This window comes from Centrocercus urophasianus, unplaced genomic scaffold, assembly GCF_019232065.1.
Source record: "Centrocercus urophasianus isolate 14NV4802_14NV808 unplaced genomic scaffold, USGS_Curo_1.0 seq_22, whole genome shotgun sequence".
NCBI classification, from domain to species: domain Eukaryota; kingdom Metazoa; phylum Chordata; class Aves; order Galliformes; family Phasianidae; genus Centrocercus; species Centrocercus urophasianus.
Genome location: NW_024884778.1, coordinates 17,171,623 through 17,189,665, shown reverse-complemented (window position 1 = coordinate 17,189,665; position 18,043 = coordinate 17,171,623). Strand labels below are relative to the sequence as shown.

At 48.4% G+C, this 18,043-nt stretch overlaps 2 protein-coding genes across 4 annotated transcripts in view; one reads left to right on the top strand and one right to left on the bottom strand.

The window, feature by feature from the left end:
- The window catches only part of RBM6 (RNA binding motif protein 6), a 53,790-nt gene extending 36,475 nt beyond the window's left edge, over positions 1-17,315 (bottom strand). Inside the window, exons 1-5 of one of the 3 annotated variants that reach the window (XM_042823525.1) lie at positions 17,233-17,315; positions 12,938-13,049; positions 9,629-10,976; positions 8,732-8,821; positions 7,727-7,796 (exon numbers count right to left, since the gene is read on the bottom strand). In XM_042823525.1, the coding sequence (XP_042679459.1) occupies positions 7,727-7,796; positions 8,732-8,821; positions 9,629-10,976; positions 12,938-12,981 (1,552 nt within the window). In that variant the 5' untranslated portion in view covers positions 12,982-13,049; positions 17,233-17,315. Of the gene's footprint in view, positions 1-7,726; positions 7,797-8,731; positions 8,822-9,628; positions 10,977-12,937; positions 13,050-17,186; positions 17,209-17,232 lie in introns of those variants that run through there. The other 2 variants (XM_042823526.1, XM_042823527.1) reach the window with 2 other exon arrangements.
- A 389-nt stretch (positions 17,316-17,704) lies between these two features.
- MON1A (MON1 homolog A, secretory trafficking associated) overlaps positions 17,705-18,043 on the top strand; it is a 4,835-nt gene continuing 4,496 nt past the window's right edge. The window contains exon 1 of the mRNA XM_042823494.1: positions 17,705-17,812. The gene's annotated coding sequence lies outside the window, so the exon portion shown is untranslated. The remainder of the gene's footprint in view (positions 17,813-18,043) is intronic.

Sequence of the window (18,043 nt, the reverse complement as noted above, 5' to 3'; positions counted from 1 at the left end):
TGGCAAAGGTATCCAACTCAAGAAAGCTGATCCAGCTCCTCCGTTCTAAGAATGCACATGCAGCATCACATTACCACCCTCCTTACCAGAATAGGGGATTAGCAAACATCCAAAGTGAAATGTCACTGCTTTCTTGAAAACAACTGCTAGAAAGCTCCCGTCCCTTGTGCTGCAGTACAAAGAGCCTCTCCTACAGCTGGAAGAAAGGAACAACAGTGGTTTCCTATTAAAGTAGCTCTGTTAGCACACAGTCTTCTGGCAACCTGCTGTAACTTTACAGCTGGGCCAGATGCAGACACGCTGGGGGCCTTTGCTCTGCCATCACTCACACCTGCATCTGCCAGATGGGGCCAGGCAGCCTGAGCGAAGAAGATAATGATGGTGTCTCCCTGAGCAAAGCCAGCCTGCCAATGCAAGGATGATGTTGGTGCTTGCTCTTCCCAGAGACAGCATGGCAGAACAGAACACAGGGTCAGAGAAGAAAGCTGCACTGCTTTCAAAGGCAACAATAGCATAAAGTGTGGGGTGAACATGAAGGACTTCCCTCATGGGCTGACAAGTCATCTTGGAGTTGAACTTGATGATCCTTATGGATCTCTTCCAAGTTCCAATATCCTATTTTATTCTATGACTTCTGCTATCCTTCAAGGGATCTGCAGTCTCACACACTGGTCTTCACAGCTGTGGACACTGGGTTTTGCACATTTCTCACAGAAAGAACCTGCTTTTGTGGGAGGTTTTGGCAGCACACCCATCACCCCACACAGAAACGTGTCCAAGGCAAGGTGCAGACAGAGGTCACCTAGAACAGGAGGCCCAGGAAGCCTGTGAAGTCATCCATACCAAAAAGCAAATACCTCCTCTCAAGGAAATGTTGGGAAATATAGGACTCTCTCCATACTTCTGTACTGCTACAGTGCTCTATCATTAGCAGGTATGATACACCTAAAGCCTCCAAGAAGCCAGCACCTCTGACTAGGCACTGCGTGCACACAACAACTCCTACCATGCAGCGAGGCAGCACAGTGCCTGCTGCAGGGAGCAGGGAAAATGAAGCTGACCGCAGGGTGTGAACATCAGGAGGGCACCCTGCAAGGAGCAGCCAGCAATCAATCTGTGCTAACACACACACACTCAGAAGCCAAAAGCAAGAGCGCTCTCAATACCAGCTGGTAGATTCAGAGCTTCCATCACTTTGTCAGGATTCTTTTCTGCACAGATAAATTGGTCTTCAGAGATACGGAAGCTGAAGAGCTGTATTGGAAAAGCTCGCTGTTGAATAATAAAGAGAATAATCCACAAAAAGCCATGTCCCCAGTTCATTTCAAAGGCTGAGGGTACACAAGCCACACCTGGTTCATGGAAAAAAGGTGGTCACGTCATCTCGTCCCCCTGTATAAGAAAATCATACTCTCATGCACTCATTCATGACAGTGCTGCACAAGAGTACAACACTGAAACCAGAAAATATGAAATGCAGCTGTATTGTGAAAGGTATGATGCCACAGTCCATCTTTCTCCCTCCATCCAGAAGGAAGGATCTCCTCGAGACAGGCTCCCAACATGTGGTCAGTCTACACTGCCCCATAAATTGCAGGGGCTGTGGCAGAGCACTCAGAGCACCAAATGGCTGCCCTCGACCTACAAGGCAGCAGCCAATACACCGGTGAAGTGAGGAAAAACACACAACGTAAGATATCACAGCTTTATTAGAGACACATTACTACGTGATGTTTGTACAGAATTGAGGAATCTAAGGAAGGTTGGGGCCACCGCAGAACTCTATGAGAGGACTGGAAGCTGCCTACCTGGGGAGGTTTCATAGAGAAGAAATGGGTTTTTAAGTGCTGGCAGTGTGTACGAAGGCCTCCAGCACCTGCCATTTAGCACAAACGGCTCAGAAAAGCAATTAATCCAATTAAGTCAGCATGGTGCGAAAAGCCTTGAAGCTTTACATTAGAGATGCAAAAAATAAATAAAAGCTGAACATATTTCTAAAAGCAGTCATAGAGAAGGACTGTGCATGTCAAAAGGGCTGTGATCATGTTTTATGGATGACTGTTTGTTTCTTTCTCTGTTGAGCACGCTGTAAATCATGAACCAAGGTCAATCACTATTGCAAACACCAACTTCATCAGTCATACTTCTCACTTCCTAAGCCATCGCATCACAGACGAAGACAGCCTAGAAAGAATGCCTTTTGCCTGTGCTGCCCTAAAATTAGGCAAGACTAGCCAAAAAACCTACTGCCCCCACAGCTGGGAAACCTAGGTCCTTTTTCAGTCCTGGTCAGGCTACTTTGGCTACAGACAAGACTCAGCACCGACAGCATTCCCCTACCTCCTCAAAGACAAGCCCTGCAGAACCAAGAGCTCTGGAGATAAGCAGCTGACTTGGTCAAGCCTTAGCAGGAGGCTCCCAGTGTGCTGCAGTGCCAGCCTTAACGGTGAGCCAAGTTGTGTTCTGCATAAGTAACACAACAGGCACCTCTGCAGCACAGTGTGTATTAGAGACATGTCATGTCATCCCATGGCACGCTCTTTGTAGCAAACTGAAGGATGTAAGTCTTTGTGAGATCTGCTCTAATCAAACTCCATAGGGTTGGTACAAGCTGTCTTCATGAGGAAACCATGAGCTGGCCACAAAACCACCCTTCCCAGGGGTTTGCCTGAGGGCGCTGCGTCAGCCTTGTAAGGAAACTAAAGAGCAAGCTTCAGAATGGAGGTGCATGGCTGCATGCTTGCAGAAACATCCCCTCTCTGTGCAGAACAGTTCAGCTCCTCTGCCCTTCCCAAGGCTGGAAGCTGCACTGAAGTACTTCACCAGCAGCCCCGACCTCCTGGGGCATCACTGCCCCAACCCTGGGTGTATGCACAGCCACTGGGAGGGACCTAAGGCTCAGCTACAGGTGGGCCAGACACAAGCACAGCCATGCTCTCATCCACAACAAGAGCTCTGTTCTGAGAAGAGAACTCACCCCGATCAGATCTCACCTGGCCTTGCACCCCAGCCCTAAAAAATGGAGTCCTTATGCCTGGTATGGAGGGCTGCATCATTTGAGATCTGTGTCAGTTTCTCCACCAGGAAGTACACATTTCTGGATTTTAAATTATAAGTTTGACTAAAATTAAATGTTGTAGAGAATGCCATTTTAAATTTCAGGGCCTACTTGGAATATTCCTGCAAACAATGATTCGTTGCTCTGATACAGACAAAAAATGACTGCACTTGGGGGAAAAAAAAAATGAAGAAAACCAAAAGGTACTTTTTATAGGTTTACCTAAAGGTCTTAATATTAAAATTTTAAAATATTAATTATTAAAACGTATAGCAGGGTACCAGTGTGGCAGAGCTTAGCAAGGCCAAGTTAGAGTCCCTTGGCAAAGCCCTAGAAAAACTGCATTAAGTTTAACAAAGAGAGGAACAGGGCGCAGCTCCAGGCACCTACAACATAAGGGCCACAGATCTCAAACAATAAATAAATGCCAGTGCACATAGGTGGCTAAGTCAGCAGTGAATTATGTCTGATGCCAATGGTACTGGATAGAACAAAAGCTTTTCAGAACTGAGCAGGCAGTTGCCATGAAGACGTTGCTAAGCTGGTCAGGGACGCGGGAATGCAAAAGTAAATACTCAGAAGAGGGATGAAAAACCCAAATCAGCCAATTTCTGAAGTGCTGCAGTAACACAGAGGGCGCACAAAAGGGCTGGGAAGACCCACTGCCCCCAATTGAGCCCAGCTCACCTACTCCCTGCAAGCCCACCGAGCTCCTCTCAGATCATGCTGCTCTCCATCTCTCCCAGATCAGCAAAGACTCCTCTCAGTTCCCCAGATGCGCTCCTGGAGTCCACAAGGAACATCTTATCTGCTGCCAACAAAGGCTCACTTTCTCTAAACAGCTTTTTCCAACTGTGAATCCTGGCTGGAAAGCACATTGCAAGACTGGCAACTGCAGACTGCATCCAGGAAAACAATCTGAGCTGAGGGCCCAGAGCACGCCTCATGCTTTCATTTATTACTTGGACACCACTGCAGCATCTCTCGAAGGGGGAACAACTCAGCAGAAGCTTTAGGATAAAGATAGCACTGCACACTCTCTTCCCTGGGACATATGTATGCATTCACCCAAAGTGCTCTGTGCACATCAAACACTCAGGATCACTTCTCAGATCTTGCTTATGTTTGATGTTAGTCAGAAAATCAGAAATAGAGCTTGATGAGAACGAGGCAGCACGTAAATTTAAAATACAACTGAAATCAAAACAGGGACAAAGCGCGTACATATTGGATTCCCTGAATGCCAAAAGGTGTCAGCTTCAAGTTTTTGGCAGTGCTGCCACAAGTTGCTTGTGGTAGCAATGGTAATGGGAGGATGGTTGGACTAGAAGATCTTGTAGATCCTTTCCAACCTTGTGATTCTACGATTCTAAGTTCCCAGACTGACAGGAGAAGGACTGACAGCCTGGTGCTATCACACAGCACCAACAGCCCTGTGGCAAGAGGACCACCGAGAAGCCTTGAAATCAAAGAGAGGAGCTTCCAGCTGGGGAGCTCACAAGCACCAACAGGAGCTGTCTGATAAGCTCCAAGTCAGCACTGTTAGCACCTACCAAAGAAGCGGTGCATCTGCAGCTCTGCAACAGCAGTGGGCAGCAAGAGGCACCAGGAGACATGAAGCTGAAGCAAGTGACGGACTTTGGCAAAATTCCCCCATCACCTCCAGTTTTATGCTTTGTAATGATTAATCAAACAGACCGGCTCAAACACACTCGAAAGGGGAAGCTGGAAGCTAAGCCAACAGCCTAATAGTTCTGCCAATGTTTAACACGATGTTGGAAGAAACCCTTTTCCCCCCAACAAACGGATGATGCTACTTTCAGTCCAAACGTACAGGCACCAATTCAAAAGATCTGAGACAGCTTACAGACACAAGGAAACATGAGATAACACTGCACTCGGTATTCCAGTGAAATTCCACTTTGATGCTTTCTGATTGTCTGCAAACACCCGCCTCTTTGATTCAAACAGAAATACCTGCCGCTTTCTTAAGGTCTCTCCGTTCGCCACCTTTTCAACATCTAGAAAGCGTTACAGTCTGTGCACCTCAGAGACCAAACAATCTAAAGAATAAACAGCTTGCATGCATATCAAAACCCCAGCAGGCACACTAAGAACAGCATTCCAAGGCTTAGCGCAACCTTCACAGAAAACGCACCTCCCTCAGCACTTCCAGGACGTAAAAAGAAAGGTGTTTGTAAAGAACTGCTTTTTTCCCCCCCAGAAAAGCCAACCATATATCTTCATATATCCTCAGAACAGAGCCTCGAGGAAGATCACCCAGCGGAATCATCGCATTGAAGCTGCTGAGATCATCTTTATGAAAAGCATCATGTCCTTGTGAAACTGATCTGAACCTCGCTTCTTTCAAGTTAATTGCGCGCTATTTGTTATGGCTGGTTTTGTTCTCCAGCAGCTGCAGGCATTCTTCTCTCCCAAACACACTCAACATGAAGTACATGCACACATGATTAATGTTATTTTTAACATTTCTGGACAGCACTCAGAATTATACAACCCGCTCTTCTGAGCCAGGCTGCTGCTGTGGCAGCACTGAACCAACACACGAAGGCAGCCAGGGGGCCCAGGTTGATCAGAGACATGAGCGATCCAGGAGGTTTGCTTTTAACTCTTCATTTACACCCCACTCCACTGTAAAAGCCACATTCAGCAACAGACTGGCCTCTACTTTCCAACAGGATTAGCTTATCCGAAGTTCAGATGAACTCAATTCTGCACGTTTCTCCATAGGATAACCTCATGCAAAAGCTGGATTAACTTTACTACAGCTTCTCGTTACCCAATTTCAAGTAAACGTTTACACAACCCAGGAAGCTTTTTCTGTCCTAAATGTACATCCATCTTGTGTAACGAGGATCAGAAAGCTGTTTAAATTAGTAGCTGCATTTGCAGCCTCAGGACATGATGCAAAACAGTCTTTGAAGCATCAATATAACCTAGAATAGCACTACAGTGCTTAAATTACTGATGTTGAAAGGACAAGGTTAAACGCTGGCTTTAAATAGCTCACAAAATACGAGCTGGTTTTAACTTCATTCCTCATCCCCTCACTTTCGCAAGCTGGGAAAACTTTATAATAAAATAAAATCTGAGATAGACTGAAACAGAATGCAGCTTCTACAGAGATACCAGGAAAGCTGTAGCTCTCATTCTATATGCGACCATCAGCAGATGTGAGGGCTTCCACACCGAACACCAGGCACCACCTCTCAGATGATCACCTCTGAAACTGGGAATGGGTAAAACACAATGGTTCTCTCATGAGGGCAGTGATTCTGGCACTAAGTCGTAGTAACGAACGCAAGGAAGAGACTTACAGAAACATCCCCAGTTCAAGTGATTTATTACTGAAAATTTACTTGTTTCAAAAAATCAGCCACTGGCAAATCACATCGAGGAGGGCAGAAGGGGAACGTGCTGCAGTGGTGAGGCTGTGCTCGGTGCTGCATGGCTGACAGCCACGCTGTGCTGCGTTTAGCAAAGAGGAAAGGAAGCAAGAAAGATCACGCCCTTTAAGCCACGTTTGTTGGGCCAGACCAGATTATGTAACTCAAGTGTTCCTTAGTTCAAAGGTTCGTGAGAAGGTTGTGAAACCTCCTTTGATGGCTTCCAGAAACAAAAATATACTTGAGAAATACCCAACTGCCCCAGTTTCTGTCCCCAGCTACTGAACACTCAGGAAGCCTTTATATCAAGCATTGACACGAAGGATTCCGGCTGCTCCACGTGCAACCCATACTGGCAATATGGAAAAGCACTGATGACAGTAGAAGCCTCTGCTTTCCTTGGTTTAGAAAGAGACAATGGAAACAGCTCTGCCGTTTTTCCTCTCTTTGGAAAATGACAGAAATGTATTTTGGAGCAGAAGCTGTTTGCTACCATCAAAACAGGAGAGGTAACTTCAGACGGTCCTTCTGTTTCCAGGCAGAACCCAAACCTCTCCCCAAGACTCACCCCTCATCTCCTACCACCACACATCTTTGTTCCAGTACAACTCACACAAAGCAGCCTTGCAAAGCACTTCTTTCTTCAGAATCCCATATACACTGATCAGACTTACAACAAAACTCCATTCTTTGATATGAGAAGAGCATTCTGGCCCAGCATTTGGATATTTGCTTACAAAATCTGCTTTCTCTTTTTTTTTTTTTTTCTTTTTTCATATCTAAGAAGGGTGAAGTTTCATGTTACTGAAGGAGAAACATTAGGGAGTATCAGGGGGGCACTGTTCACGGGGACACTATTTGTGCAGGACGTGTTCCACAGCCTCACATCTCAGAAACGAGACTGAGAACAATCCAAAAAGACTGAATAATATTAATTAAAAGAAAAAAATCTGTTGGGAATTAATGTTTCTTGTTTTTCTTGTTTTTACCCTTGGTAGCCATTAAACCAGCCTTGTTGCTTTTTTCCTGCTGCTCCTACAGCTAGAAGCACCAGGACACACATAAGCTCTGAAGTAACAGTGAGCACAGCCACCAATTCCGGAGACAAAAGAGCCAAATACAAAACTCAGTGGGCATTTTCATTCCAAAATATCTGTAACTACAACATCAGTGACTCTAGTGAAACCAGCTGGGTACATATTGGTGTGAAAAATACCCTCTTGTAAACCCCAAACCAGAAGTACTGGCAAAGCACTCTCACCTGAACTGTAATCCTTCAGTCGCAAGTTCTTCACAGGCATCCCATCTGGCCCTCGGAAAGCATTGAGGATCTACAGGAAAACCAGGATCCACTCAGTCTCCAAAACAATACCTCAGAAAGTGAAATCCTTGCTTGCGTACAATCCTTTCATAATAAAGCTCCCACAGCACCCGAGAACTATTTTTTGAGTTTTGGGGAATATTTGATTGTTTGTTTTTTTGTTTAAGTAAGCAACCACTATTTACGCCAGACCTCAGCTGCTCCAAGCAGTTCCATCACGCTGTTTGCAGCCATGCAGCTCCCCTCTGATCCTCATTTAAGGTCCGAGAGATCTGACTCGCCTTTAATGGACAGTTTCTGCCATAAGTTCTCTACTAACCAGATTTCAGTATTAAGCCTCAGAAGAGCTGATCACCACAGCTAAACCTTGCAAAAACTGTGTGTAGGTGTTCTCCAGTCTGGAGCTGTCACCGAAAAAATATATTAAGTAGAAGTGGAAGCCTTTGAAAAGATAACTTCTTTCACCTCGTAGCCTAGATATTTTCTTTTTCCAACTCAAATGAGCAGGAGACATCTTTCCTGCCTTCATGAGATCTCATTTTAGCACTTTCAAGTAACCAAGAAAGAAAAAGTTCACTCAAACACAAATGTCCTCCAGACTCCAAACATAATACCAGAAGTAATAAAAACATTGTCTCTATATAAAGTAATCCTGGAAGGAAGGCATGTTAAAAAGAGTCTGGCGGATGAGGCTTTCGCCCACCAACATCACATATGTGACTGCAAAAAAAAAAAAAATAAATCAGCATTTCCAGGCCCTCAAAAAAGCAGAATAATCAGATAAGAAAATAACACTGCGATCACTTCTATATTGGGATTTTCCTTGGGGAAAATGACAGACTGTCTGAATTACACTCACCAGGCTTGAAAACGCTAAGTTTAGAAACATTGCATAGAAGTTTTGAAAGTCCTGCAGTGAATTCTGGATGAAGAACAACTACTTACATCATCCTTCGTGGCAGTTTCAGGCACTCCTCCTAGCCGAATGAGCTTGCTTGGCTTCACAAATTCCGGGCAGGTCCGGTAATCTTGGTCCTTGAGTTCACACAACCAAAACGTTTTGTTTTGTTTTTTAGCAAATCAGACATATTAACTCACAAGTTACACAAACCATAACAAAATAAAGCAAGGGAGGATAATAAGGCTTATAAGCAGCATGGCTCACGACTCAACCATAACATCGTTTAAGATTCAGAGAGCTCTGCAACATTAGCATAATGAGCTTTGCATGCTTCTCATGGTGTGCAATGAGATCCAGGTTCAGGCACAATATACACAACTCGAATGGACTGAAATACCAAGAGCCCATTCTTGTCCTGATACATCTCCATGTTTTTAAAACGCGAAAAGCAAAAAAAACCCACCTCTGCCTGCTTTCCAAAAGTAGGAGATGAATTCAATAGTAGCTGTTAATTCAGTAGTCATCATTAACTCACATTAACTACTTGACTCTGAAGGCAAACAGCTGCACTGTTCTACGTCCACCTGTCCCAGCATCTTGTCTCTGCAGCTCCCACAGGCAGATGCCCAGGAGAAAATAAGGTATTCCACAGAATACTTCTCTCATAACTCCCTCTCTCTGGTCATTTTCAAACTGGGGACTTTCTGAACCAGATCTACTTGCACACATGTAACAATTCTCAATTGATAAACTGCATTTCTCTTAAGAAAATATTTCTAAGACAGAAAGCAAACCCACTAAAATGGCTCGGAGCAAGAGGCTCAGCTCAGAGGCCAGTGAATTAGGTCAGAAACGATGTTGTACGCAGAGTCCCGCCCAGCTCCTTCCACCCACTGGACAACCCATGTTCAAGGAAAACATCCATTGACAAAGCCACCTACCTGAAGGCTCTTATAGGGCCTAGAATCTTTGCTGGGTTTTCCTTCTGAAAATGACTTGCCATGTTCATAGTCAAACAACTGACACGCTGGCAGCCGGTGATCCACATCACGATACTCGATGTTTCGGTAGTCCGTATCTTGCCTTCCAAGGAAATCCAGGTCATCTTCACCCTTTAACCCAAGATCAGAATTGGATCTTTGCTGCTCCCCCCCAGAAAGCTGCTGCTGCTGCTGCTGTTGCTGCTTGTTAGCAAAGGTCTGAGGTTGCTCCTCTTGGTCCTGAAGAGCAGGAAGAGGTCCACGGCTATTTTGGAAATTGTGTGAAGCGTTGTCTTTGAGACCCAATCCAAGGGATTCCTCTTCTCTGGCTGGTGCTTCCGAGTGTTGAAATTCACCTTTCTGACTACCAAAAGGAGTTCTTTCCAGACCAACGGCAGGCTCCTCTCTCTTGCTGGTGTTTAAACCAGAGCCCTCTCTTTCTGCTAAAGGTATGGTAGATTGGTTGCGTCTAAAATCTACAAGGCTTTGATCCACAGGAGGCATTTCCCTGTCTGAGAAGTCCATAGGAGGAGGCATATCTCTGCTCCTAAAGTCCTGATCAGACCGGGACCTGTGCCTATTTCTGAAATCTGACGATGGTGCGTTTCTGTTTCGGAAGTCCAAATCAGAGGTGCCCACACCTCTGAAGTCCAAATCGGGCACATCCCTATTTCTGAAGTCTGAATAGGAATGGTCTCTGCCCCTGTAGTCTAACTCGGGCACATCCCTCGCCCTGAAGTCTGAATGAGATCCATCTCGACCTCTGAAGTCCAGATCAAAAGATCCCCTTCCCCTGAAGTCAGACGGAGGCTCCTCTCTCCCCCTATAGTCCACGCTATGAGCTTCCCTGTCCCTGTAGTTCACACGGAACGTCTCCCTGTTCCTGTAGTCCACTGGAGGAACGTCCCCACCCCTGAAGTCCATAGGTGGCCCTTCTCTCTCCCGAAAGTCTCCGGGGTACACATCCCTGCCCCTGTACTCAGAAGGGGGTAGCTCCCTGCCTCTGAAATCCAGCTGAGACTCGTCTCTGCTCTGAAAGTCAGACGGTGGGAAGTCTCTGCCCCTGAAATCGTGGTGCCCCTCCCCACCTCTGAAGTCACTACGTGGTCCATCTCTAGCTCCAAAGCTGAAAGAAGGTTCCTCTCTGTTGGCAAACTGAGGATTGAGGAGGCCTGCGAGTGCCTGGATATCAAAAGGAAGTGATTCTCTGCCAGAGAAGTTGCCAGAGTGTCTTTCTTGAGCAAGACTATCAAGGGAAGGAGGATAGTCCCTGTTCCACCCGGGAGCAAACCTTTCTTCTTGGCTCCCACTGTAGAAATAAAGACAGTATTATTCATAACGTGCTTAGAGTCTGAAATCTATATAGCAGCACATTCTTCTCTAAACTTTTTATAGAGTGATGTAACAGTCTAAGATCCGCAGAAGATATTGATGTTTGGCAGTATAAGATGAGGCAGCATACGACAGATGTGAGAAAGTAAACTTGGGTGCTCCCATTTCAGCACAATTTCCAGAAGCACTCAACAGGGAATACCTGCAATATTAATGGGTTAATGATGGTAGCAATCCACATAGTCCTGCACTGCACACAGCTCTGCAGCTGTGTTCAAGGTTCCACCAGCTGGTGTGTTTGTTTAGGAGCATCACCACCAGCACATGCCTGGGAGGAACAACTTGAGCTTAAGTTCTCCAGGCAATATTATGAACAGCTGATGTACCACACTGTCACGAGGCACACAAAAGCAAAGGCTACCAGACATGCTCAAGTAACATGCTACTGAGACTCTTTTTTGCCTCTCGTGTTGGAGACAGCAAAATACTGACAGCTGTCAGTTCAGACTCTGAAGATGCCTCACAGGAGCATGCCCATAATCAGCATGTGCAATTATCCTGCACTCGTGCTTCGAGACAGGCTGTCCTGCACCAACATTACAGTTGCAGAGCCATGAGCTCTCCTGATCCCCCTACACCACCACTCAGGAAGAAGTTTCCTCTGAATACAGGTTTTCAAAACCCAATGTTTGGGGTTTTTTTGTTCTTTCGAGCTACCTGTAGAGCTAAGCTCTACCCCACCACATGGAGAAAAAAAAAAGAATAGTAAATAAACTTAATAGTAAATAATTCTAAAGAAACACCAACTCCCACCCAGATCAGCAGACATTTCCTTTGCAACTACAGCAAGTCCTTGGAGTTTCATTATAGAATCGCTCATTGACAAAAAGCACATTTGTAATTAAACTGCATACAGATTTACCAAGGTGCAAGCCCCTGCTTCACCACCATACATAGGAATTACTTTGTTCAAGGTTAGAATTCCCCACCCAGCACAGTAAAAATGCCAATTAAATCCACTGAAGAATCAGCACAGCAGCACTACTAACAGGGCCACAGATTACGACCACTCTCCCAGCAACACCATCAAGACAGGACATTATTTTTTGCAGTTCACGTGATCAGTTTTCTCCACCCATTACAGCTGGACAATTATTTGAAATATCCTTGCTACAGAAACCTGTGGTGTGTCATAGGAAGCACATTTATCATGCTGATATTCAAGTAACTGAGGTGGACACGGGAGCAAAGGATGAAAGAATTACATAGAGTGGAGGGAAGCCATAACTCTGTGTGTCTCCACCTTACTTTTTCTGTCCGGATCCCCATTGCAAACAGAAGATCCAGTAACAAGCAAAGAAATATGAGCTAAAAAACATCACATGCTGCAGGTCAGAGACACATGAATCTTCCCAACACCTCCAGTGATATTCAGAAACATCTTGTGCAGGAGCACAGCCAAGCACACAGGGATATTCTGGTCTACCTCATCTCATGGAAGAGATTAAAGTGAAGTTTACACAAAATCCCGGGTGCAATTAAACTGACTGCATTTCTGAAGTTAGGGAAAGAAGCGCAGCTGAAGAGAATCAGCATCACACTATTAGGCATTTCTCCTCTGGGTCTTAAGACTGGCTATTCACACAGCACAGCACCACCTCAGCTTACAACACCTAAATGAAATATCACTAGAAAAGGTGCTGTAGAGAAGGAGCAGAAACACTCAAAGCAACTGCCAATAAAAAAGAAAGAGCAAAGCTTCATAAAAATGCAGAAAGCTACACGGAGCTTAACTTGCCTCTTAGCTCCACAAGGACCTCCCAGCTTTGACCAAAACTGCCCTCTCACAGGAGGATGTGTGCAATGGCACCAGCCAGTTCCCACTGCTCAGTGTCATTAAATGCACGACAGAAACAAGCTGTACGCTGCCATGCTTACCGAAATGATCCCGTCCTGTTGCCTTGTCGATGGTCTCCCCACATGTTTCCTTGTCTGGGAGGTTTCCAGAAACAGGCAATTCACCGTAAGAACACCAACTCAGCACAACCTGCTGGATAAATAACATGACAGTAAGCCATGGGCAATGAAAACGCAGCATGGGAGAAAAGCACCACCAGGCACGGAAAGCACGTGGGGACATGTGAGACCCATAACTGCCCACGGTGCCTCTCAGGCACGAGTTCACTTAATTGTCATGGCTCTGTATGTTCAAAACTACAAGCTTCAAATGACTTCTGAAACAAAACTGTCAATACGGGCGGGCAAACAATGTGGTATTTGCTCTTGATTAACATAAAGATTTTCAACATACTGTGCTGTCTAACACTATTCAGAGTGACTGGAAATGTGAGAACACCACAATCTATAAACAGCAAGGACCATTCGTGAACAACAGTTTGCAATTAATGTTTAATCCAATCTATTTCTGCCAAAAGCTCTTTGCTGCTCAAGGAAACCATCGCTGCAATTGGTCTGCTAGGCTTACTTTGCCCTCAGAAAGTATCTAGATAACAGAGTATGCTTTGCCAATAAATCATTACAGGCTCTGCTCTCCAGCACTGCCCTAATCAAGCCGAGTGATGGGAAAGGCACATGCCTCAACAGAGAGCTAAAAATCTCATCCACTTCCTCCCATCTGTAGCAAAGGTGAGGACTTCCTGGCAATTGCCAAGGCCAGGCCTTCAAGCAGGAAGGACATCCAGCTGCAGCAGAGCACAGCACAGAACGATGCTGTTCACGCACTGATGCTCTCAGATCTGCTCCAGCTAATCCAGCTGCTGTGGTTTAGGAGCTTATCTCACACACCAATCAGTTTGAAACTTATTTCCTCTCTACCTGAGTAAAGGGTGGATTTATATCAGCGCCAGCTCACTCCTGTCCGGTTCTGAACTCTACTTACAGACCAGACATCTCCACCTCGCCCAGCCGAGCGTGGTCTCCATCACCAAGCCAGCCACGTGGAGCAGGCTGTGCCCAAACACCAAGCTGAGGAGACCTGGGGCTCACGTGCTTCTACAAGCGAGTTCTAAAGCAAACTAACCCAACTGCAGCAGTTTGGTGGAACAGATGGCACGGACAGTCACCGCCAGGCCCGGCTAGAGCAGTAAATCTCAAAGGGAAGCACATGACCTCCTGTTTCTGCTTGCTTCCAAAGCTCAGCGTTTCCTTCCGTGCAGCAGGTCAAAGGCACAGCAGGTGAGCTCTGAGGTGCAGAGCAGTTACAGGTGGGCACACACAGCACCACCTCCACACGGCAGCCTCAGGTCAAGGTGTGACAAAGCCCCTCTCCATGACCGCCGTGCGGATCTTCGGTCACATCGCTGCTGCAGAAGCAGGCCACGAAAGCCTCGGTCCCTTTGTGTTTCACGTGGCTCTTGCTGTGAAAAGCACTACCCTCCTCCCAGGATTTCCTCCATAAGCTCTACCATCTTTTCTTTAACAGGGATGAATTGCAAGGAAATGGATTCCTTCCACTGAGAGGACAGGCAAGGGGAGATGGCTGTGGCACTCCCTGCTATGGTGGCTGACAGCAGCCAGCCCTCCCATCTGTGATCTTTAGCAGCCTCTAGACCTGGAGTTTCTTGTTCTTTCCTTTCAGAAGAAAGGGAAGGAACTGTTTAGATGTAATATTCAAATTATTAGATGAGGAAACAATGGCATTGGACCGAGATCAGAGCCAGCATAAACCAAGCAAGCCATGCAGCAGCATCCACAGCCACGAGGTCTTGGTTCAACGACACGGGCAGCAACACTGGCTCAAACCATCCCCTGTTCAGCCTCACACAACATGCTGTCTCTGCTCTGCCTTTGGCAACAGGCACCGTGTTGGCTGTGCCAGCTTGTGCTTTCCTGGGTTTGCACCCAGGATAACCCTCCAAAGGAGGTATATTTAACCCATGCCATTTCAGTGATCCATTTCACGACGCAGCCTCACAAAACAAAGTGACAGCAAACCACAGCACAAGGACAGAACCTCTGCAGCCCTCCATCAACACCGAAGTCTCTCTGATGCAACTGCTACAAAAGATGCAGTGAGGCACTCCCAGGACCCCCAATCCTATTGCACCAGGTGACCACCAGCTCAGCTCCTGCTTCTCTGCTCACAACCCCTCACTGCCTGGCATTACTTACAGAGGTGATGCAACCAGGCCCAGAGCAGGCAAAAGGAAATCAAGGCAGATCTGCTGACAAAAGCACATTTTTGGTAGAGCCACGAGCAGCAGCACAGCGGGAGGCTCCTAACCCTCTCATTCCATGGTGCAGGCAGATGGGTCAGAGTGAGTGAGGCTGTTTGCCAAAGATGCACTAACGGAGCCTGTGGAGGGGGTCTGGCCAACAGGAAAGCATAGCAAAAATCCACCCTTGAGTGCTAGGATGGTAATAAAGGACACTTTAAAACAACAACAGCACAGCCACAGAACGCACAATGTGGTCCAAGTTACTCAAGGAGCCCAGATTTACAGCTCTTTTAAAATGATGATTAGCTGTTATAATTCAGGATGGCTGATGCACATCCTAAGAGTATGTATTATACTTCCCTCATCCCCTCCAGCCTCCTGCTTCCTGCTGGCAGAGACCCCAGAGAAGGCACAAAGGTGCACCCTAATTATAGAATCTCAGAATGGCCTGGGTTGCAAAGGAGCACAGTGCTCACCCAGTTCCAACCCCCTGCTGTGTGCAGGTCGCCAACCAGCAGCCCAGGCTGCCCAGAGCCACATCCAGCCTGGCCCTGAATGCGTGCAGGGATGGGGCATCCACAGCCTCCTTGGCAACCTGTTCCAGTGCCTCACCACTATCAAGAAAGCTCCTCTGTGGCTGCAGCTCCTCTGGCAGTTGGGGGTCCCACAGCCCTCCCAGCAGTCAGGGGACAGTCCAAGAGGGCTCAGTGTGCCCTGGCCATCACACCCACGGTCTTCCTGATGCAGAATCCAACTCTTTCAATGCGCCCCAAACAGCCTGGCAAACACTGCTGCTGATTTGGGGATGATCCGGTTCTGCTTTCCCAACCGAACATGCCAAGCCTGGCAGCAGACCCTGTTCTTTCAGATCTCTTACATCACAGTACAATAAAATAATGGTGCTGTACATCAGAGTCAGGTAGCCAAGCTACACTAAGCAGCCATTTTCCAGGAAAAAAAAGGTTTCCACCAAGGGAAAGCAACAGGAGAGCCAGCACTGCCCTGAGCACCTCCCAGCCTGCACCCCTTCTGGCACGCTGGGGTAGGAGGGCAGCTGGCAATGGAGCAGGCAATATGAAAGCTTGGAGAGATGCAATTTTGAGAAAAGCACCCTGATACTTCCAACTTCTCCCCAGACTTTGCCAAGGCTGCCAACCTTGGTATTTATAGACAACGAAGAAACCAAATATGCACAGGGCTATGCTCAGCAAACAGAGAAAGTAATCTGCAATGGAACAACATTGCAGCCAATCAAGTTTGAGTAAGGCTAAGGAAAGGGAAAAACCTCTGTGAAACTCCAGCGTTATGGGAGGTATAAATGAAAACATTTCCCCACACTACAGGAACTGAAAGCAGCCAAGGAATCTTGTTGCTTCACTTTTAGAACTGAAGGTCTCCAACCTACAAGGTAAAAATAACAAAACCACATCCCTGAAGGGTGGAAGGGAAGGGAGAGAAATCCAAGTTATGTCTATCAGACACCATACTGGAGCTTTTCACTGTGAAACAAAATGGTGTAGACTCTCTATCGTTCTACCGTGCTTCAAAAAGCGTCTATTAGAAACAACGGGGTGAACTTCCAGCCCCTCCCACCACACTCTTGTCCTCCTTAGGCCCGAAGGGCTTCACGCAGGGGGCTCGGTAGCAGCCGGAGGCCCCTCCCGGCACCCCACCGGGACACGGACGCGGGTTCTCTCGTCAGCAGCACTTCGAGAAGGAAACCCGGCGGGTCCCGACGCACAAGCGGCTGCGAGACGTTCACAACGGAACGCAGGGCCTCGGAAGCCCCACTGACACGCGGGAACTCCGCCGAGCCTGGCGCGGCCGAGCGGCTCACCGAGAGCCCCGTCTCCCGAGGACGCGGCCGGGCACCCCGGAAACGGCCCCGCTCCGCCGTTCCGGGCGTCTCCACGGCAGCGCCCGCGGCCCTCCCCACGCAAAGCCGCAACCCGTTCCGCCGCTCCCCGGCCGTCCCCCACCGCCCCCGTCTCCCTTCTGCCGCCGCCTACCCCCCGCAGGGCCGGGCCGAACCCGCGGGGCGGCACCGCCCCTCACCTGCACACCGCCGCACCAGGCCCAGCGCTCCGTTGACGGGAACCGGAACTTCCGGTGCCCCCCCATGTTCCGGGCCCGCCGAGCGGCACTCTGGGAAACGGAGTCCGAAGGCTGCACTACCGCTCCCGGCATGCCCGCGCCACAGGGGAAGGGGGGCAGCGGGGCGGCGCGGAGCGGGGACTGCCGGGAGATGTAGTCCCGCCATAGAGGTAACGAGCGCGGGGTTCGTGAGTGCGGACTACGGACCCCACAGCTCCGCGGGGCGGAGGGGCTGGGGCCGGTCCGGGGGGCGGGGAAGCGGCCGGAGGGCCCGGGCCCGGCCGGAGCCGGCGGGGAGGAGCGGAGCGGGGAGGGACGGGCTCCGCGATGTCTTCGGCCGAGGGGCGGGCCGGGACAGGGGCAGGGGCAGGCCGGGGAGCAGCAGCCTGCCGTGCCCGCGCCTCCCGCTGCGCTTAGGCCGCGTCGTGACGGGAGGAGGCGCGAAGGTCGCTGGGCGCCGCGCTGCGTCCTTCGGCCGTCCCGTGTCGCGGCTTCCCGTTCTGCTTTCCGTTGTGCTGAGCTGCCGAGCTCCTGTGTGCATGTGAGTACGTGTGCGACTGTGTACGTGTACGCATATGTACGTATGTACGTATGTGCCCCCTCCCCAGGGCAGCCCCTCAGCGACCCTAGGCCCGGAGCCGTCCCGTTCCCTCCCTGGACCACAGAGCCACAAACCCGCCCTGCGCAGACACTGTTGGGACGGGCCGTGGGCCTGCGCTCTCTCTCCCCCCTCTGTCCACTCGCTGACCCCCTGCCTACCCCCTGTCCTGCG